We start from the raw sequence: 19800 nt of genomic DNA, 5'->3' as shown, positions 1-19800 counted from the left end.
ATAAAACCAAAACTTATGCTTTAGAAAACATAGATTAAGAGTGCATATTTAGATGGACTTTTTTTTTATTTCCTAAAATAACTAGAGTAAAATGAAAATACATGTGCAAATATCACTTCCCTGAATAAAATGTGTTTTTGTTCAAGCCAATCAAATATTTCAAGATTATATATTTGAAGAGAGTTTTCACAAATGTTAGGAAGCATGCGCTTCAACCTCGAAAAATGTTCATCATGGTCAAAAAGATCATCAAGAGTGTTGAAAACAAACTATCATGATTACAATTATTATTCAAGACTAAACTGTTATTGAAAAAAAGTTATACATAATTCTTGTCTGAAAACAAATGATCATTGGAACAAAATTCCTAACCAAGATCAAATGATCATCAGAACAATTGTTAACCAAGACCAAACAGTCATTAAAAAAAACTATACATAATAATTATTTGAGGTCAAACGATCATCGGATTTATACTATACAAGATTGTTATTCAAGATCAAATGACTATCGAAATAAAACTATACATAATCACTATGTGAGATCAAATGGTCATCATATGCATAATTGTTATCCAAGATCAAACGATCATCAAAATAAAGCTTTTATAGACTTGAACGTCAAAGAATCTTGTGCAAAATGAATCTCTTATACTCCCTTATATAATCCATATGTTTTTACTAATTTGAGTGTAAAAGAATTTTATCTCCCCTTATTATCTTCGACAAACAAATTTATCATATCTTGGAATCATAATTCAACTCCACCTACTTCCAACTCAGGAGACAAACGCTCTTATCTAGTAAGAACATATATCATGAACTTGTACCTTGTAGACATGTTCATGAAATGAAATAACATCTCCATTATCATACAAAACACTTCATTTGGCGTACCGCTTGAGTTGAAGAACTATACCTCCATTGAAGTAAAAATCACACCGTTTCTTGAACCAGGAGTAAAAAGTTGAGTCAAACTTGTGCCACTACTCAGCTGCACAACCGTACTCAGCATGAATTGAATGTGTTGTTCATCAACGATTTTTTTTTTCAAAAGAATGACCAATAAAAGCTATAGTCGTGGATGAACTTATGCAAGTATCGTTGGTTATAATCAAACCTAACCGACACCTCATGTTTATAAAGTTCGGCATAACTTATTAATTTCAGTCACTAGATTCCAAAATCCTGTTTAAATTTGAACTGTAGCCTGGCTTGTAACCAACATCCATCATGTCCCTAGTCAATTTGTCCAAGATATAATATATCTCACCACTTAGAGGGTGCTTCTCATCTCTAGCTACAAAGTAGTTCACACGCCCAGCAATTTCAACCCAGCTACATGCCATTTCCTTTTGCAAACCTTTTTCCTTCATCTGATTTCTCACTCTATCAACATTTTCCCATTCTCCTTCCTCTGCATAGATATTTGAGAGCAGAACATGATATCCAGCAATCCTTTTTTCCATTCCCATTTTAAGCAACTTTTCAGCAACAACTTTTCCCAATTCAAAGTACCCATGATTTTTGCAGGCTCCAAGAATAGATCCCCAGATTTCTACTGCATCACCTTCCTCACCCAGTCTCTCAACAAACTCATAAGCCTCGACCACCCTCCCAACCCTCCCCAGCATGTCTGCAACACAACAATAATGCTCCGTTGAGGGCTTGATTTTATGTATTTTGTCCATGGACTCAAATATGTGAAGACCCTCTTCAACCAAACCACTATAACTGCAAGCAGACAAGATGGCAATAAAAGTAACTGCATCGGGCTTAATCCCGCTTCTCAGCATGGAATCATACAAGGCAAGGGCTCTCTTACCCATTCCATGCTGGCCATAGCTCATTATCATTGTTGTGTATGTGACAGAATTCTTCGCCGGTGTTCTGATAAAAACATTTTCCGCATAACTGATAGCACCCAATTTTGAATAAGCGTCTACTAAAGCAGTTCCCACATAAACATTTCCGTCCAACAACTGACGTATGGAGAATCCATGAAGTTGCCTAGCAATGGCCGTGCTTCCCATGGAACTACAAGATGGGAGAATCGACGCTAATGTCACTGCATTAGGCGTTACCTTGCGCATCAATGCCTCTCTGAGAATGAGAATGGCTTTGTCACTGAGCCCATTCTGAGTATAACCAGCAATCATAGCGTTCCATGAGGCCAGATCTCTATCACTTGGGCCGTTCTGCTCAAACAGCAACTCAGAAGTCGTAATCAAGCCAGATTTAGCATACATGTCAATCAGATAACTCTCCATACCCTCAAACTGTATCCCATGGCGAATTAGATATGCATGTGTTTGCCTTCCAATGTACGAGTCCCTCATGTTAGAGGCCGCAGAGAGTAATGCCGTCACAGTGACAGAATCGATGGTAAACCTCTGCTTCTGCATCTCACACACAAGCATCAGTGCTTCCTCATCCAAACCATTCTGCACAAAGGAAGTAATTATCGTATTCCACGAAACACCATCCCTTTCAGACATCTTTTCAAAAACCTTAAAGGAAGTATCCACCGAACTGCATCTGGAGTACATCACAATGATTGCATTGACAACAATAATGGGAGTAACCGCCAAGCTTTTCAGAACAAATGCATGTATCTGCTGAGCCAATTTTATTTGCTGCAGCTGGGAAACAGCGGAGATAACCGACAGGAAAGTGACGTCATCGCAAACAGCCTCCTCTGACTCCAAAGCTCGCACGAACACATCGATCCCTTGAAGTGGACAGTTATTCTGAACATAACCGCCAATCATGGTGTTCCAGACCTCGGTGTTTTTGCCGGAACAACGGTCGAATACCACCCTGGCGTAGTCCAAGCAACCAAGTTCAGCAAACATAAGAATTGCGGAGCTAACAGCAAAGACGTGATTGACATAGTCAGCACCGTGTTTAAGAAGAAGCCCATAAAGCATAAGAGCGGTTGTAGGATGAAGAACAGCGGGGAAGACATTGACGAAAGTAACTGGAGTTGGCGTGAGAGAGGCTTTGACGAGGGTAGCAAAGGCGCGAAGAGCATGGAGGTGCCTGTGGGTCTTGACGAACCAGGAAATCAAGGTGTTCCAAGCGACGACGTTTCGTTTGCGCATAACGTCGAACAGTTTGAGGACGTAGTCGTGTTGGGGTTGGGTGGCGAAAGGGGGCAAGCACGCGGAGTACATGTTCAAGAGGGAGTTGTAGACAACTCGGGAGTTGGATTGGGAGCGAAGGAAGTGGCAATGAAGGGCCTTGCCGGCGATGAGGTTTTGGGTGAGGGCGCAGGCCTTCATGGTGGAAGAGAAGGTGTACCCATCGGAAGCCGTGTTCCGCCGCCACTTCATTTCCGCGTATAATTGCAGAGCTTCCAATGGCATCTTGTTGCAGATGAAGCCGATGATGACGGTGTTCCACACGGCGGTGGAGGCGCGTGGAAGGCTGTCCAGAAGATGGCGAGCCAGCTGAGGCTGCCCTTGTTGGCACAGTTTGCTCAGGCGAGTGCGGATGGTGACGCCGCCGCATGGGTTTCGGGCCACCACCGGATCGGTAACGGGAACGGGAACAGGAACAACGGGAGAAGCCATTTCTCTCTTTTTTTCACACTCACATTGTTAACTCTTCATCCAAAATATCTTACACCTATCCACAACATTTCACAGAAATAGGATAAAGTTTCTTTCAATCATCTATGCTCCATACAAAATTTTACACCTTTACATTTCATAATTCGTTGCCTTCATTTTAATTTTAATCTCTATAATTTTTTGCAAAAAATTATTATTGCGATTCTATTTATTTCGTATGTTATGCATTACATAATTTATCAGCATTATATTATAGAGAACTCTGATTTACAAATGAAAAAATATAAAACAATAAAATAATCATTAAATTTAAAATATAAATAAAGAAATAAATTTAAAAAAATTGGAAAAGAAAAAAACTATTTGTATTCTGTATATTTATGATTTATAAGAAAATTGTATATAAAAAGATGGTGGACATATTTCCTTCTGGAATATACTACTGAGATGGCAGTGGTGTGGAAGAATAACAAGGAGAAAATAAAGGCATTCATATCGCATACTTGCTTTGCATTGAGAGTGAGAAGAATCTTGATCCAGAAGAACATGGAGGAGATGCAGCAACTCCTCAGCATGGGCTTCCCCGACGAGTTAGCCGCCCAAGCCTTGGCCGCCACCGGCGGCAAATCCACCTTCAAAGCCACCGAATGGATTCTCACTCACAAAACCACCGCCGCCAACCCCTCCGCGTCCACCTCCACCTTCCAGCCCAAGCTAGATCGCTTCTTCCATTCTTCCCAATCCCCCACACCACCACAATCGCAGTCGCAGGAAGAAGAAGAAGGAGAAGACGAAGAACCTTCCAAACGTCGCAGGCCTTCTACACATTCTGCACAGCAGCAACCACAACAACAAAACTGGCCCACTTTCTCCTTCAAGAGCGCAGAGAAGAAACACGCGAACGCTCACATTCACCACCAACCGTTGTACGAGCGCTTGCGTCCCAGAACCCTCGACGACGTCGTAGGACAGGACCATCTCCTCGCCGCCAATTCCCTTCTTCGCTCCGCAATCCAACGCAACCGCCTCCCTTCGATCCTCCTGTGGGGTCCACCTGGTACCGGTAAAACCACCATCGCGAAATCCATCGTTCAGTCCTCGACCTCCGCCGCAGTTCGTTACCGGTTTGTCTCCTTGTCCGCCGTCACCAGTGGCGTTAAAGACGTCAGGGACGCCGTTGTCGAGGCCAGAAAACTCAGACTTAAATCCAACCAAACCACCGTTCTGTTCGTGGACGAGGTTCACAGGTTCAACAAGTCCCAACAGGACTCGTTCTTACCCGTCATTGAAGATGGCAGCATTGTGTTCTTTGGGGCCACCACTGAGAACCCTTCTTTCCATTTGATCACGCCTCTCTTGTCTCGCTGCCGTGTCCTCACGCTCAACACTCTCCAACCCCAACACCTTGCCTTGCTTCTCAACCGCGCCGTCAGCGACACGGACAAAGGGTTGATGCAAAGCGCGGGGGTTGAAGTTGATGTTCAAGAGGGTGTTGTTGATTTCATAAGCAACAACTGTGATGGGGATGCTAGGGTTGCCCTCATTGCTCTGGAGATTGCAGCTGTTACTGCAGCAGCGAGGGTACAACATGGTAAAGAAGGGGTGGACGATCTTCACACAATCGAGGAAAACAAGGTTGCTGCTTCTATTGCTGCTGCTGTTAGTATTGATGATGCAAGGGAGGCACTTCAGTGCAAGCATCTTGCTTACGACAAAGCTGGGGAAGAACACTATAATCTGATCAGCGCGTTGCACAAGTCTATGAGGGGAAGTGATGCGAATGCAGCTATTTACTGGTTGGCTAGAATGTTGGAGGGAGGTGAAGAGCCTCTTTACATTGCACGCAGACTCGTGCGATTTGCAAGTGAGGATGTTGGTTTAGCTGACCCGTTAGCTCTTAATCAGGCTATTTCTTGCTACCATGGTTGCCACTTCGTGGGAATGCCCGAATGCAATGTGATTCTTGCACAGTGTGTTGCTTACTTGGCCTTGGCACCTAAATCTGTTGCAGTTTATCGAGGTTTAGCAGCTGCACAGAAGGCAGTGAGGGAATCTGCTGGACAGAATGAGGGGGTGCCTCTCCATTTGAGGAATGCTCCAACCAAACTAATGAAGGACATTGGGTATGCTAAGGGATACATCTACACTCCGGACAACCCTTCAGCCACACAAACCTACTTGCCACCATCACTTCAAGGCTACAAGTTCCTCGATTGGCCCCACAGTGTTCCTTAGGATGGATAAGAGCATTGAATCTAAGATCAGGAGTTCTGTCAATTTTTATCTTTGTTATTGGGATGCATAATGCATAAGATGTTGTATATTTTTGCACCATCGCTAAGAAATACATTCACGATGGTGGGGGTGGGGGATCCGAAATGCTGGTGGAATGCATTATGTAAATTTTGAAACGATTTAAGTCTCATTTCGATGAGTTTTCTTTGAATTTTCTTTTATTCTTCAGCATTGCAAATCAGCTGAAAGGTATTATTGAATAGTCTTATTCAATAATTGTTCTGAGTGAGTACATTAAAAGCAAATGCATCACGGAAATTTTAAGTGCCTATATTTAAATTCAATTACACATATTTCTGAGCCAAAAACATTATCCCCTCAAACATAACTTACTAAATTACTAGTCTGAGTGAGGTGTACTACACTGGCATTGAAGTTATCTGGTATGAGGAGGTGCTTATGGAATAACGGTTGAAAGTGAGTACACTACATTACATTTTTCTGCATTTCACGCTTTACACAGATGACTCAATCGAAACATGCGATTTACAATCCATCTACAACAAGCTAATAGTTGTGATGATATACACCGAAAAAGAAACAAACTCTCTCATTATTAGTAAAAGCTGAGATTGGGGTCAACTGATGAATTAGATCCATTCCTTCGGGTTGATGCACGCGTCTAAGAGTTTCCATTCTTCGCTTCCTTCTTCCGGTTTCTGCATACAAAATACCACCACTGTTTCAGTAACAATTTCATAAATGGAAAATTAGAGGTATCTAATATCAACTTGTCTAAAATAAAGATTCCAAAATCATACATGATCATATTCCCACCGAGAAGTCAGTGGGAGAGAAACAAGAATGCTCTCTATTCTGCCCCCTGTTTTCAGTCCAAATGTTGTACCCCTATCATATACCTGTGGCCGAAAATTGTTAAATAACACATTTAATCCTGATCAAAAAAGAGCAGAGCAATACACTTTAGCCTATAGTTGGATTAAAAAGTGTACCAAATTGAATTCAACATATCGTCCCCTTCGCAATTGTTGCCATGCTTTCTGTTGTTCTGTGAAGGGCAAATCCTTCCTTTTCTCTATGATAGGTAAATAAGCAGGAATAACAGAATTTGCACATTCTGCAAGAAATCATTGTTTAAGCAGAATGAGACAGTGACAATTAGATTTCTTTCCGGTGTGAAACATCAAACTTATAATGCAAGCAGTCACCAGTAGCAAAGGAAAGGAGCATCTCCTGATCATAGTCGTTCAGATCATCAAAAAATATCCCTCCAAGCCCTCTTCTTTCACCTCGATGCTGGATGGAGAAATAACAGGAAAGTAAGGGAAAAGAAACCAACAGCAGCATGTGTCCATTCACCCAAGTTCAATTAAAAATATACTTAAAATGAATCCACTCCAGTCCTTTATGAACATAGCAGATGGCATCCATGGAACATCTACAAACCACATGCAGAAAATCTCTACAAACTATTGCCAAGCCACTTCATTTATATTCATGGCTTCTTGATACCCCTGCATCACAAATTTTCTTCCATTCCCATCATCTTATTCTCAACGACAGTCCTTTCTGTTAGCCTGATACCCATTTACCACCATTTCTTTCTAGTTTATTAATTATAATACCCTCAAAATCGTCATATATTAAATTCATCAAAATTAACTATAAGTTCATGATTGTTAAGTTTTACTTTTATGAAACAGGCCCAAAAGCTATTGAAAAATACAGTAATATCTTCACTGTGTGAAAAATGGTGAAGAATGATACCTTGATATAAAAGTAATCATCACACCATTTCTTGAATCGGGGGTAAAAAGTAGGCTCAAACTTGTCACAGGCACGTTTTTGAACCTACACACAAAATATGATAGAAGTACATTCAGCGAAACATTTCCTCTCTAGAATGCATCCAATAAAATATCATAGAATCACTTGTAATGATCAACTACAGCTTAATGTTTCCCAACAAACATTTTTCAAACAAAAATGAAGAAAGCATCAAATTGATATTTTATGTTTCCATTTCAGGGTTTAATCTAGGTCGTGTAGACAGTTTGAAAGACTTCACGCGACCCTGATTCAAGAGTCCTTGAGCATTTGCAGAAACCTTTTTATGGAAACACAAAGAGAAAGTAATTCTGCTTGTAACATTTCACTGCCTGTCATTTTAAAAGAACCAGCTTCATAAATTAAACTCAATAAAATCTACCCACAACTACAAAGATATATAAAGTACTCACAAAAAGTACCAAAAACATCAAGATATGGTAACATTTTAACACAAAGAAAAGTAATTTTTTTTCAATCTTTTTTTCCAACAAAAACGTCAGTAGCCTTTTATCGAAATCATAAAAACAATATAAACTGATATTTGCGCTAAGCAACGTACTGAGTGGAAGTGCTTAACATCCTCCTCAAAAATGTAAGCTGGTGTCAGGTCAGTTCCCCCACCAAACCACCATTGTCTAGGTGCTCCAGGAGCATCTGCAGAAAGCAACAGCATGACTATCGATACTAGAATCACACTCAATAAAGGATTCAATTGAACAACTTCATGTTCTCACGTTAACACCTGTTTGCTTTCATATTATTAGAAAATAAAAGCCGTCCCAATATTTTGAGAATAAAAAAATAATTGTGGTTCGATATCAACAGCTGATAACAAATAAACTATAGAAAAATCTCAAACTGGGACCTCGGGTAACGGAGCTGGGGAAATACTCACCAGATAGCTAAACATTAGATCAGACAAAGACTAGCTGCTATAAAGGATTAAAATATCAAACAGTTCCAAGCACAAAAATAAAAAACCCAAGACCCAACAACATCAAGGAAAAAGACAATCATAGTATAAAGAAAAACTTACGAATCAAATCACATTTGCAATGACTAAAAAGTGATGAAATCAATACCGCTAGACTGATACAGAGAGCACTTGAAAAGAGCAAAGCATAATGCAGTTTACCTTTAGGAGCATCGGTTTCAAAGTAGCGATAGTTGAAATGTAGCGTAGGGGCAAACGGGTTCTTTGGGTGCAAAACCTGAAGAGAAAGACAAGGAGAGAACATTAATCACTAAAAAAAAATGAAAAACAACAAAATTGAGTTAAGATAGGAACTTACGGAGCTGATTCCAGCAGCGAAGAACGGCACGGGACCAGGTTTTTGATCGGTGGGAGCACCCTTGGCAGCACGATAAGCATCAGGTGGCATGACACCATAAACGACAGAGACATTAACCCCAGCCTTCTCCCAAACGGCGCCGTCTTGAAGAACCCTGCTAATGCCGCCGCCGCCGCCGGGCCTGGACCAAACGTCCTCCTTGAACTGGGCCCCACCGTCAGCGGCCTCAAGGGCAGTGCACACAGTGTCCTGGGCCTCCCTAATCATCTTCTCGAAGCGGGCCCGAACCGAGGAGGAAGAATGGGCCTCGTCCACTCCCCGGAGAAACGTGTCGGGACGCTCTGCCTCCGGCGTCTCTTTCTCGATCGAGACGGTGGCTCTGACGGCGCATTTTCGGAAGCTTGCGGCGGCGATTCGAGGCTTCGAAATCCGTTTGGTGAGAGATATCGAGGTGGGAGAGATGGAAGAGGTGGCGGCGGAGGAGGAGCGGAAGGGGAAGGCGGAGGAGGGAGCGGAGACAATGGCGGCACAAGGCATTATTGCTCCGATTGGAATTTGATTCAGAGAAAAGGCCTCTGAAGTTTGTTTATGATAAGGTCTTCCTTTCAAATAACTCCAATTTTGGCATTTTTAATCTTTTTTAAATCATCAATTTGCAGTGGAAATTCTAAATGCCTTTTCCACGCCCACAGATAGCATGCGAATCCAACTACGCCAATGGATCTCACTTCTTCATCTTCTATACTAAAATACTAACATTATAAATACCTTCTAATTACCACCAAAGGTTTACTACAACACTTTTCTTCTTGAAGAATCTAAATACTTTTATTACACTAATGTAATAACCAATGAGGTTAGTACAATTATCAAATACATGTATGGACATTATTTATAGGAAATACATGTATCGGACATTATTTGTAGAACATTTATTTATCTGTAAAGTGTTAAATTCAAAAAATATTTGTTGAATTTTTTATAATTCTAGTACGGTTTTAACACAATTTTTTAAAAAAATACATTAATTTTTTAAAAACTCAAATTTTTGTTTAAATTTTTATTATGATTATAAAAGTAAGAAACAAATCACTTTTTTGAATCCGCCATAAAACAAAATCTTTCTGTTCCAAAAATATTAGAAGCATACTTAAACTAGGAAACGTATGCAATGACTTAAAAAAAAAATTGAACGAGGAGTCATATGAAGTGAAAATCTCATATACAGTTCTCTAGAGTGACAATAAGGGTGACTTATGTGTCGACTTTTCCACTATTACACCCAAAAAAAACAAACTCTATCTTATGTAAAATTGTCAGAGTACGTTTACATAAATTTTTTATTAATTTATGTAATTCATAATTATATAATATATAAATTTGTATCCCAATATCCTACGTTTTATAAATAAAATTACATGTATCTCTGTGTCATCTGATACATAGTTAATAATTATCCTGAGTTTATACACCCAATCTGGATGGTTTTAATGGAAATAAGCTTCTCAAACAAACTATTTATTTATTCATATCCTTCTTTTATTCATATGACAAACTATTAATATAAAATTAAAAAAAATATAAAATTATGAATTTCATGCCAAAATTTAAAAATGTATAGTTTTAGAATAAGCACAGTCAAATTCCCTCTTCTGACTTTTTTTTTCAATTTCCTCACTTTCATTTATGTCTCCTCACCCACAAATTTCCTTACCACTTCAAAATGGGAAATACTGCCTAAATTTTGGCAATATAATAAAAAACCTATTACAAAATATGGTATAAAATATTTTAAACATTATCAAACCAAAAGTTAAAAGTGTTTAAAAAAACTAGATCACAAAACAATCAAGTGTACTTTGCCTCTTGTTAGCTTTTCGTGAAAATGAAATGGACAAAAACAATACAAAAAGTTATTAAGTTTTTATTGTTCAAAATAAGGATTGAAAAGTGAAGTTTTCCTTAACTCAGAAAGAATCCTTAGTTTTCCATAATGTATGATACAACATTAAAATAATAAATAATTTAATATTAAGTAAATTTTGGTTAAAATTAATTTATGTATACTATTCTTTTAGTCATTATAATTAGAAGGAGAAATTAATTCCATTTTTTATTAATTTAATAACGCATATTTAAACTCATTATTTTCAATTTTTAATATTTATTTTAATAGATTAATTTATTTTTTTCTGTACTACAACACGATTTTTTTTCTCTATTTAAACTTTAAACTAACAAAGATTATTGAAATAAATTATTCTATATATAAAATGATTATATATGAAATGATTGTTATTCAATTTTTATTATTATTTTGATTGTAAACCAATACACGGATGAAGTAAAATACTAAATTAAATTAATTTCACATATAAAGTAATCTATTTCAATTATCTTTCTATTAAGTATCGGGATAGTGTAAATTTTGAAAAAAAAAAACTAATTTCGTGCTATAATAAATGAAAAAAAAACACATATTTAACCCTATTTTTTTTATTTTTTTTCATGATAAAATCCAAAATTCTAAAATTTTAATTTATAGTGTAAAATCACATACTATATAATAGGATTTTTAATTTGAAAGTACTAGAAAAAAAAAAGTTGGGAAAAGAAAAAAGAAATTGTAAAAAGTCAAAAGAATCCCGGGTTCTAGGTTTTCTCTTTCGCCCACCGCCACGCCACCCTAACTCTCAGATTCAAACGTTTCCGAGGTGAGGCCAAGGCTGAGCCACCTCTCTCTCTCTCTCTCTCTGCGAGAATCATAGTGCTTTTCCCGTTTGATTTCAATTTCTCTCTCTATTGGAGTTCGATTTTGGTTTCAGATTCCTTTCCCTGCAACACCACCTTCTCTGTTTTTGCTGATAAACACAGTTTTTTTTTTTAATTCCTTTCTGCAGAATGGGAGCTGGGCGTGAAGTCTCTATCTCACTTGATGGAGTGAGGGACAAGAACCTTATGCAACTCAAAAAGCTCAATCTCGCTCTTTTCCCTGTTCGCTACAATGACAAATACTATGCCGACGCTCTCGCTTCCGGCGAATTCACCAAACTAGGTTCTTTTCTCTGTTCTGCATTTTTCTCATTCTTCGAATTTGCTCTTTATTTCACACTCTTATTCTTGCAGCTATTACATATTTCTTATTTTATTAATTTACTCCTCGCCTGCGTATTTCTGAAAAGGCTACTCTACTGGGGAACTCGTCTGAATGAATAAACTAACTTATGTTTCGATTATTTATTTGTTTATCTCCAAAAATATGAGTGGGGGATGATAATTTAGCAATAGGTTGGTTGCCAAAAGATGCACTTGGTAGATTTCTCTTTTTTTTTTTTTTAATACCGGAGCATGAATTTGTACATGTTTATATCTTGGCTTGTGTATTCCCTTTTAGGTTTTCTTAAGCTATTGCAATTGAGTTCCTGCTCGCTTAAGCAATTTAGCTTACTTCAGATGTTAAGGTTAAATATTCTAATTGCACTGTAGGATAGGTCTTATAATCCATTTGATATGATCACCAGGGGCCAATATAATTTTGGGTTTTTTCTTTATAGTTTTTAATCAAGTGGTTGAATGATCACATGGAAAGATAAAAAAAAAAAACAAGATGAATCATTCGTGAAATGGTAGGAAATATGACACTTACAGTAGAATTAAATATAGCACTTGTGGGAGTTAAATATTAGTGGACATTAAAAGTTACTTAGTAAGGATTAATGTGGAATTTAGTCTCCTATAAAATAATGTACTTGAAATGCAATCAGGAGATATATAAATTCTGAAAGAAAATTGGGTTTTGTCTTTGTGAGAATTTTGGGAGTTATGAGTTATAAGAACCCAAATTTGTTCTTGGCCATCACCCCATAACTTATCACTCACCTTCTCATCTTTCTTTTTCATCACCATTTCTAGCCATTTCTCTATTTGAAGATTCTTTTAATCTGGGTGTTGCTATTAACCATTGCTTACAATTATTAATTTTTGGGCAATGTTTTTTTTTGTCTTAAAAAATATCTATTGACTAAACCACACATGCCCTCTTGGAATTAATAGCAGAACTTTGGTTTTTATTTTTTTTATATTTGTTTAATTCAATTTTCACTTGATTTATATTTTAACCGTACTGGAATGATGCTGTTTGATGTAGCTGTCTCACCTAATGAGATAAGGCTTTGTTTTTGTTACTTCTTTAATTGATTCGAGTTTATTGTACATTCGGAATTCCTATTTCCTATCTTGTGCAATTTCCTTCGTGCCTTTCTAACTTTGTTGATTAAAAATATACCCTAGCAACGGGTAAATGAAACTCCTTTTCAAGAGTTTTGACTAGGACATATGAACGTATAGGATCTCTTAGTTTTTCTCTTGGTAGATATTCCCAATTGCGAATTAGATCAAAGGTTTGCCTCCTTGTTCCCGTGTGTACTCTCACTCAAGTAACCTTAATCTCATTCTCTGTTCTATCTCTGGTCTCTATTGTTTCTGTTTTTTGCTTCAATTGACCATCATCTCTGTTTCTGCCCTCAAAGCTTTTTCCTTAAAAGTTCAAGCTTTGTGCCTCACATCTTTTAAGCTTCTATTTTTCTGCCCATGCTCTGTTATAGATTGGTATTAAGGATTACTTATGTAGTTTATTATCAGTTGTATGTAACCTTATGATTATGAATTTTCAATTTTAGTTAGTTAAATGTGATTTAGGTTACTTTTGTTATCTGTCATTTTCTATGCACACGTATATGTGTAAGTATAATTTTGCATTTTTTGTAGAATCTTATGATTCGTGTTATGACCCTTGGATATATGATTTTCTACTCCCTGGTCTGAGCTAGGATCTTCATTTTGACAACATTGGATATGCTGACGTTTGGAGAGCACTTCCAAATTTTTATTTTTCTTTTTCTGCTTTCTTTAATGAAAATATGTGGTCCCTCTTTGCATTTGATAAATTTATCCGCACCCAAAAGAAAATATACAGAGTCATCTTTATTGGAATACCGCACAAGCCTTCTTCAATACTAATAATATATTACATTTGTGTTCTTTGGAGTTCTGAAAGCTTTTTGACTTAGACTTAGCATTAAAGCATTGAGATTTTCGTTAATCGAATTAGCTTGTTTGATGTCTCTGTGCTTGATAATATGGGTGATACGCAAAGAAGGGATGGGTATACAAGGAACATGTTGAATGTGTCTATCACTTGCCCAAGATTGATTGCTTTGCCTTTGTCTTTCAGCTTACTATAGTGATATTTGTGTTGGAGCAATTGCGTGCCGGCTGGAAAAGAAGGAAGGAGGGGGGCAAGTTCGGGTTTACATCATGACATTAGGCGTTTTAGCACCTTACCGTGGACTTGGTATTGGTAAGAAAGAAACTGAATATCTTTCTCTGGTGATTTTAACTTTAATTGATAATTTTTGTTAAGGACTACTTGGTGTGGATACTTGTCTCAGTACCACAAACAAAAACAGATGAATGGTTTGTCACAAGGTGCAAGCTTCATATTAGGAACATTTTAATTTACATCTAGCAACAGTCATAGTTTCAAATTTCATCACTTCCTTTTAAGGTTGTTATGTACGTTCTTTTATAAACTATGCAAGTTTTGTGATGTATTCTGGGGGTTTTGCAGGAACAAAGCTGTTGAATCATGCTCTTGATCTTTGCTCCAAGCAAAACATTTCTGAGGTGTACTTGCATGTGCAGACGAACAATGAAGATGCCATAAATTTCTATAAGAAATTTGGGTTTGAAATTACAGAAACAATCCAGAACTATTATACAAACATTACACCGCCAGACTGCTATGTTCTCACAAGGTATACAGTTCCAAGCACAACGAAGAAATAACATTTGAGCCAGTTATTTTGAGGGGAAGTGATCAGAGATTGTTGCATTATTTAATGGGTTTTGCCATGGATGTATTACACCAAAGTTTTTTCATGTCCAATGCTAGATTTTAAACAGTAAAGTTAGCTCAAAAAAAGAAGCACTTGGAGATCTCTTGCTAAGGTACAATCTATGCTATTTACCCCATTTTCGTCAAAATACTATTAAATTACAATTCGGTACAAGGATATCTAGAAACAATTTAGTAAAAGTTCACTGGGTTTTTGGTTGAGGAGAAAAAGGTATGGTTTTATTGTGTATAGTTAAAAATGGATGACACACAAAAAGTATAAAGATAGTTGAGAGAAAATGTAAAGGTTTTTTAGCAACTTGAACCATATATTAGAAATATTAGCAAACCAAACATTAAACTATAGTTTTTGTCTCCATATGTGTGATTTTGTTTTTCTAGTTTTATCTATTTGTATTTAATCCCATTGTTAATATGCTTAAACGGTTAAATTAAGTCTTTTATAGAAAAAAAAAATCAAATGAATAATGTAAGTGTGGCATGCCATTTATTTTCATATATTTACAAAAAAAATGTAATATTTTAAAAATAATCAAAAAATGGTTTCGAAGTGCTAGTTCTAGAGTTAATTTTTACATAGTCTATACTTTTTCTTTATTAATTTATATAGATTAATGTCAGTTTACATTTACATTATATTTTAACAGGTTTTATTTTAAAATTTATAAATTAATCTTCATTTGATAATTAATAAAATAAATGGACACGATAACGAATATAATAACTAATTAAGTCAAGATTAACTTATAAAAACGACATTTGCATCAACTATAATCAAAGAAGTTAGATCAAACCACATGATTACACAACAAACATTTTATTAATAAGAAGGGCATTACAAACCATGTTAATTAGTCATGGAGAGACACATTGTTCTGCTAATCGAAAACAAAAACAAAAATACAACAAAAAAATATCCAACACGTAAAATTATGTATTATCACTATCAAAATTGAGTCATGATTTATGTTAAGATAATAAGATTTTATATAGAAATATAAAAGAAAAAGAACTAGTGCATGATTTGGTTCAATTTGTATAATAATAAGAAAAGAAATTAAACCAAATAGCAATAAAAGTGTGCATTTCTCAAAAAATATGATTAAATTACTTTTTAAAAATAAATAAGATTAGATTTCTGCTCATTTATATAATATAAAATATTTTTTGATGGGTAGTTGAATGGAATGTTGATCTTCTTAGCTTTTTAAATCTACTATTAAATATATAAAATTTTCAAACTTTTGAAATGTAGATATTTACCCACTAAGTCCCATACTTGTACGTTAACAGAAAAGTATATAAATTCATATATTATATCATAATAATATTATTTTTAAAAATAAATAAATTGTCCTGATACAAAGAAATATATAATAGAATAAAATGTAAAAGTATGGAAGAATCCATAATTTCATACTAAGGCAGAAAAGAGAAAAAACATAATTTTTTTTATCAATAGAAGAAGCATATGCTAAAGTTTTTGTATAAATTATTATATAAAGCATAACATAAAACAATTTGAATTGGCAAAGAAGAAACAAACAATTATTTTGACAATTGAATGTAACACAGGGATCCTAGGTGTCATGTTTTTGTGAAGTGTTGTGTGTGTTAAAACACATGGGAAGATATTATCCACAGGAGGTGAAACAGGAAATAATATCCATCCTTATCCGATTCATAACATTACGTGTAGAGAGTTGGTTGGAGAAGAAGATCATAATCTCATCTTCACTGAACTGTGCCATGCAATCTCCACCATGAGTTGGATTCTGGTGGTACATGAGGGCCAAAGTAGTGGCTCATATCAGATCTTCCACCCCTTTGGCTTTTTAGTGGTTGCAATACATATCATTCATCTCTAACCTTCAACAACAACTTCTCATCTTCAACATTACTCTCTTCTGCTGCACCAATTGCAAAGCAACAAAAGGAGCACTGACCACCATGGCTGCACAAGCTCTGCTACCATCTTCATCTCTTGTCTTCTCATCTGAGTCTGCAAGACAGAGTCTTGGACCAAGATCACTCCAATCTCCCATTGGGTTCTCCCGAAAACAATCCTTCATTGTCAAGGCAGCTTCTACTCCCCCTGTCAAGGTCTCTTCCTCTCTCACACTCACTCCTTTTTTTTTTGTGTCTTATTCATCTTCATGATGTATGCTTATAAAAGTTTCTTCCTTTTGGAGTTCAGCAAGGAGCAGACAGACCCTTATGGTTTGCATCAAAGCAAAGTCTTTCTTACTTGGATGGCAGGTAAATCACCTATAGCATAAGAGAATAAAACTGAACTGCTAAATTCCACTTCTTCTTAATTAACATGTTATAAATTCATTTAAAAGTTTATAGAGTTTGTTGAATGTATCGTGTGACCTGTCACCTATTATCGGATATTAGACCATCTATAACTCTTGACTGTATGAGGTCGACGGCATGAGGAATGGATTGGAAATTAGAGTATTTCACAGTATATAAGTGTTACAAACATAGTCTTATAAGCCAATTAAAACAAACTTCTTAATAAAACAAAATACTTTGAAATTTAAGCAATTTAGAAGAGTGAAATAATAGATATATAGTATGAAGGTGGTGGAATTGACTTTGTTTGGCATCATTTGGTTTGCAGTCTTCCTGGTGACTATGGATTTGACCCTCTTGGGCTTTCAGACCCTGAAGGAACAGGAGGGTTCATTGAGCCCAAATGGCTAGCATATGGTGAAGTCATCAATGGTCGTTTTGCAATGTTGGGTGCAGTAGGTTCCATAGCACCTGAAATTCTTGGCAAGGCTGGTCTGATCCCTGAGGAAACAGCACTGCCATGGTTCAGAACCGGTGTGGTCCCACCTGCAGGAACCTACAACTACTGGGCAGACTCCTACACCCTCTTTGTGTTTGAGATGGCACTGATGGGATTTGCAGAGCACAGAAGATTCCAAGATTGGGCAAAACCAGGCTCAATGGGGAAACAGTACTTCTTAGGACTAGAGAAGGGTCTTGGAGGTTCTGGTGAGCCAGCATACCCAGGAGGACCTCTCTTCAACCCTCTTGGTTTTGGGAAAGATGAGAAATCCTTGAAGGATTTGAAGCTGAAGGAGGTGAAGAATGGAAGGTTGGCTATGTTGGCAATTTTGGGTTACTTTATTCAAGCTCTTGTGACAGGTGTTGGGCCATACCAAAACCTCTTAGATCATCTTGCAGACCCTGTCAACAACAATGTCTTGACCAGTCTCAAGTTCCACTAAGTGTATCATATGCTGTTACATATTCTTTACTTGGTTGTTGTTGTAAGCAGTTACCAAAACTCAGTCACTTTTCTGCATCCTCTCTTTGCTCTTTGGTACTGTATCATCATCATCATCTTCACCTTGCTTCATGGCCCTCTAAGAAATGACTGTAAAACAATTACAAACATGGGAAACTTCTGTTATCTCTTCACTAGCTAGATCAAATCTATAATCTATATTATTACTATATTTTTCTTTGTCCTCGTGGTCCATAAATGATATTTTCTTAGTTTTCTTAAAATGATTACTTAACTTCCACATAAAATCTATATACAGTTTAAAATAATTTTGGAAGTGTTTCAATCTTTTAAGTTGATTCAAATAATATCAGATGAATCATTGGATTTGATATATATATTTTTTTAAAATTGAAAGTTTTATTACGATTTTATTTTTAAAAATAATAAGTTAAATTGCATTTATATATTGTTTGTTTTAAAATTTGAAATTTTATCACGATTTTGATTTTATTTTAAAAAGACAATAAGTTAAAGAATAAAGAATGTATAAACTATCATTTCCATTCACTCTTAAACAATGAGAATATTAGACATGCGAAAAGAAAAAAACATATTTCATTAGAATATTCTAAATAATGTGATATCAATATAAATTTACAAACTATTACCCTAAAGGATCAGAAATAATCTAATGATGAAACTTTCAATTAGAGTTTTTGAAAATAAGTTATTTAATTAAAAGTGTAAGCATTGATGCAACTCATTAATTGTTTTCTGTCAGATAAATATATGATAAGAAAAAGAAGGCTAATGTGGTCAGAGATGTGAAATGAAATTATTGCTTAAATATTTAATTAATTAGTTAGAGAACAAAATATTAATAAATATTAATTTAATTATAATTAAATACTATATATTATAAGGAGAAAAAAATTTATTTTCTCCAATAATCTAGTTAAGGTAGTAACTAGTTGCACACAAGTCCAATAATCTTGTGCTACCAAAATGATCCAACAATAGTTTATAAAATAAAATATTATAATAAAGAATAAAGTTTATTTTACACTCTAATACTAAAAACAATATTATATTATAACAAAAAAATTAAAAAAAATCAATCATTACATTATTTTGCTAAGTATACATTGAAAAGATTATATTAATGAGAGCTACAAATTCTTATCTCAGTATCAAATATTAGTTTCCAATAAATAAATGTATCTTTGAATTATGCTAGTTCATCACAAGTTCTCTCGTTATTAAGAAAGAGTTTTCGTCTCCACTCCAATTTAGTCATGGAAAAAATTAATTCATGTCAATTATAAATGATAAAATGTTAAAATCAAAGTTTATTAAAGAAAGTAAGAATATTTTCGCGAGTAAAAAGCATATATTTCACATTGTTTATAATAATATAGTAATATTTTTAAATTAAAAAATAAAAATAAAAATAAATAAAATATCAACATCCCTTTCTATTCTCATAATTTTCACTTGTGGAAATACAACCCATATTCTAATTATATCCTTAAATTATATTTCATAACGTGCTCTATTAAATTTTGAATATAATTTATTTTGGATATACTTAAAAAAAACAAAATGAATTTTTTAATACGTGATAATTTCTTTCCAGAGTTAAAAAGTAACGAAAATAATACATGCAATATTAATATTTATCCAA

General features: G+C 35.5%; 5 protein-coding genes across 6 annotated transcripts; 3 read left to right on the top strand and 2 right to left on the bottom strand.

Moving 5' to 3' along the window:
- Nucleotides 1–486: 486 nt before the first annotated feature.
- On the bottom strand, nucleotides 487–3712 carry LOC137825579 (pentatricopeptide repeat-containing protein At3g22150, chloroplastic). Its single transcript, XM_068631280.1, has one exon. It carries the CDS (start codon nucleotides 3572–3574, stop codon nucleotides 1166–1168), a length of 2409 nt encoding a protein of 802 aa, XP_068487381.1. The 5' UTR covers nucleotides 3575–3712; the 3' UTR covers nucleotides 487–1165.
- A 309-nt stretch (nucleotides 3713–4021) lies between these two features.
- On the top strand, nucleotides 4022–6020 carry LOC137825580 (uncharacterized). Its single transcript, XM_068631281.1, has one exon. It carries the CDS (start codon nucleotides 4022–4024, stop codon nucleotides 5807–5809), a length of 1788 nt encoding a protein of 595 aa, XP_068487382.1. The 3' UTR covers nucleotides 5810–6020.
- Nucleotides 6021–6118: 98 nt separating this feature from the next.
- LOC137825581 (oxygen-dependent coproporphyrinogen-III oxidase, chloroplastic) lies at nucleotides 6119–9689 on the bottom strand. Its single transcript, XM_068631282.1, has 8 exons — nucleotides 8953–9689; nucleotides 8796–8871; nucleotides 8220–8314; nucleotides 7598–7681; nucleotides 7039–7126; nucleotides 6823–6947; nucleotides 6631–6729; nucleotides 6119–6528 (listed from the first exon to the last, which is right to left on the bottom strand). Exons 1-8 carry the CDS (start codon nucleotides 9487–9489, stop codon nucleotides 6460–6462), a joined length of 1173 nt encoding a protein of 390 aa, XP_068487383.1. The 5' UTR covers nucleotides 9490–9689; the 3' UTR covers nucleotides 6119–6459.
- A 1845-nt stretch (nucleotides 9690–11534) lies between these two features.
- Nucleotides 11535–14997, top strand: LOC137825577 (uncharacterized). 2 transcript variants are annotated; one of them, XM_068631278.1, is made up of 4 exons: nucleotides 11535–11666; nucleotides 11853–12007; nucleotides 14186–14311; nucleotides 14582–14997. In XM_068631278.1, exons 2-4 carry the CDS (start codon nucleotides 11854–11856, stop codon nucleotides 14797–14799), a joined length of 498 nt encoding a protein of 165 aa, XP_068487379.1. In that variant the 5' UTR covers nucleotides 11535–11666; nucleotide 11853; the 3' UTR covers nucleotides 14800–14997. The 2 variants fall into 2 exon arrangements, with proteins under 2 accessions (XP_068487379.1, XP_068487380.1); XM_068631279.1 differs by having other exon boundaries at nucleotides 11608–11719.
- Nucleotides 14998–16562: 1565 nt separating this feature from the next.
- On the top strand, nucleotides 16563–18307 carry LOC137825576 (chlorophyll a-b binding protein 8, chloroplastic). Its single transcript, XM_068631277.1, has 3 exons — nucleotides 16563–16972; nucleotides 17067–17128; nucleotides 17499–18307. Exons 1-3 carry the CDS (start codon nucleotides 16820–16822, stop codon nucleotides 18112–18114), a joined length of 831 nt encoding a protein of 276 aa, XP_068487378.1. The 5' UTR covers nucleotides 16563–16819; the 3' UTR covers nucleotides 18115–18307.
- Nucleotides 18308–19800: the final 1493 nt, after the last annotated feature.

This window comes from Phaseolus vulgaris, chromosome 8 (assembly GCF_000499845.2).
Source record: "Phaseolus vulgaris cultivar G19833 chromosome 8, P. vulgaris v2.0, whole genome shotgun sequence".
NCBI classification, from domain to species: Eukaryota; Viridiplantae; Streptophyta; class Magnoliopsida; order Fabales; family Fabaceae; genus Phaseolus; species Phaseolus vulgaris.
The sequence above is the reverse complement of the archived record's forward strand: the minus strand, read 5'-3'. Positions and strand labels throughout refer to the sequence as shown.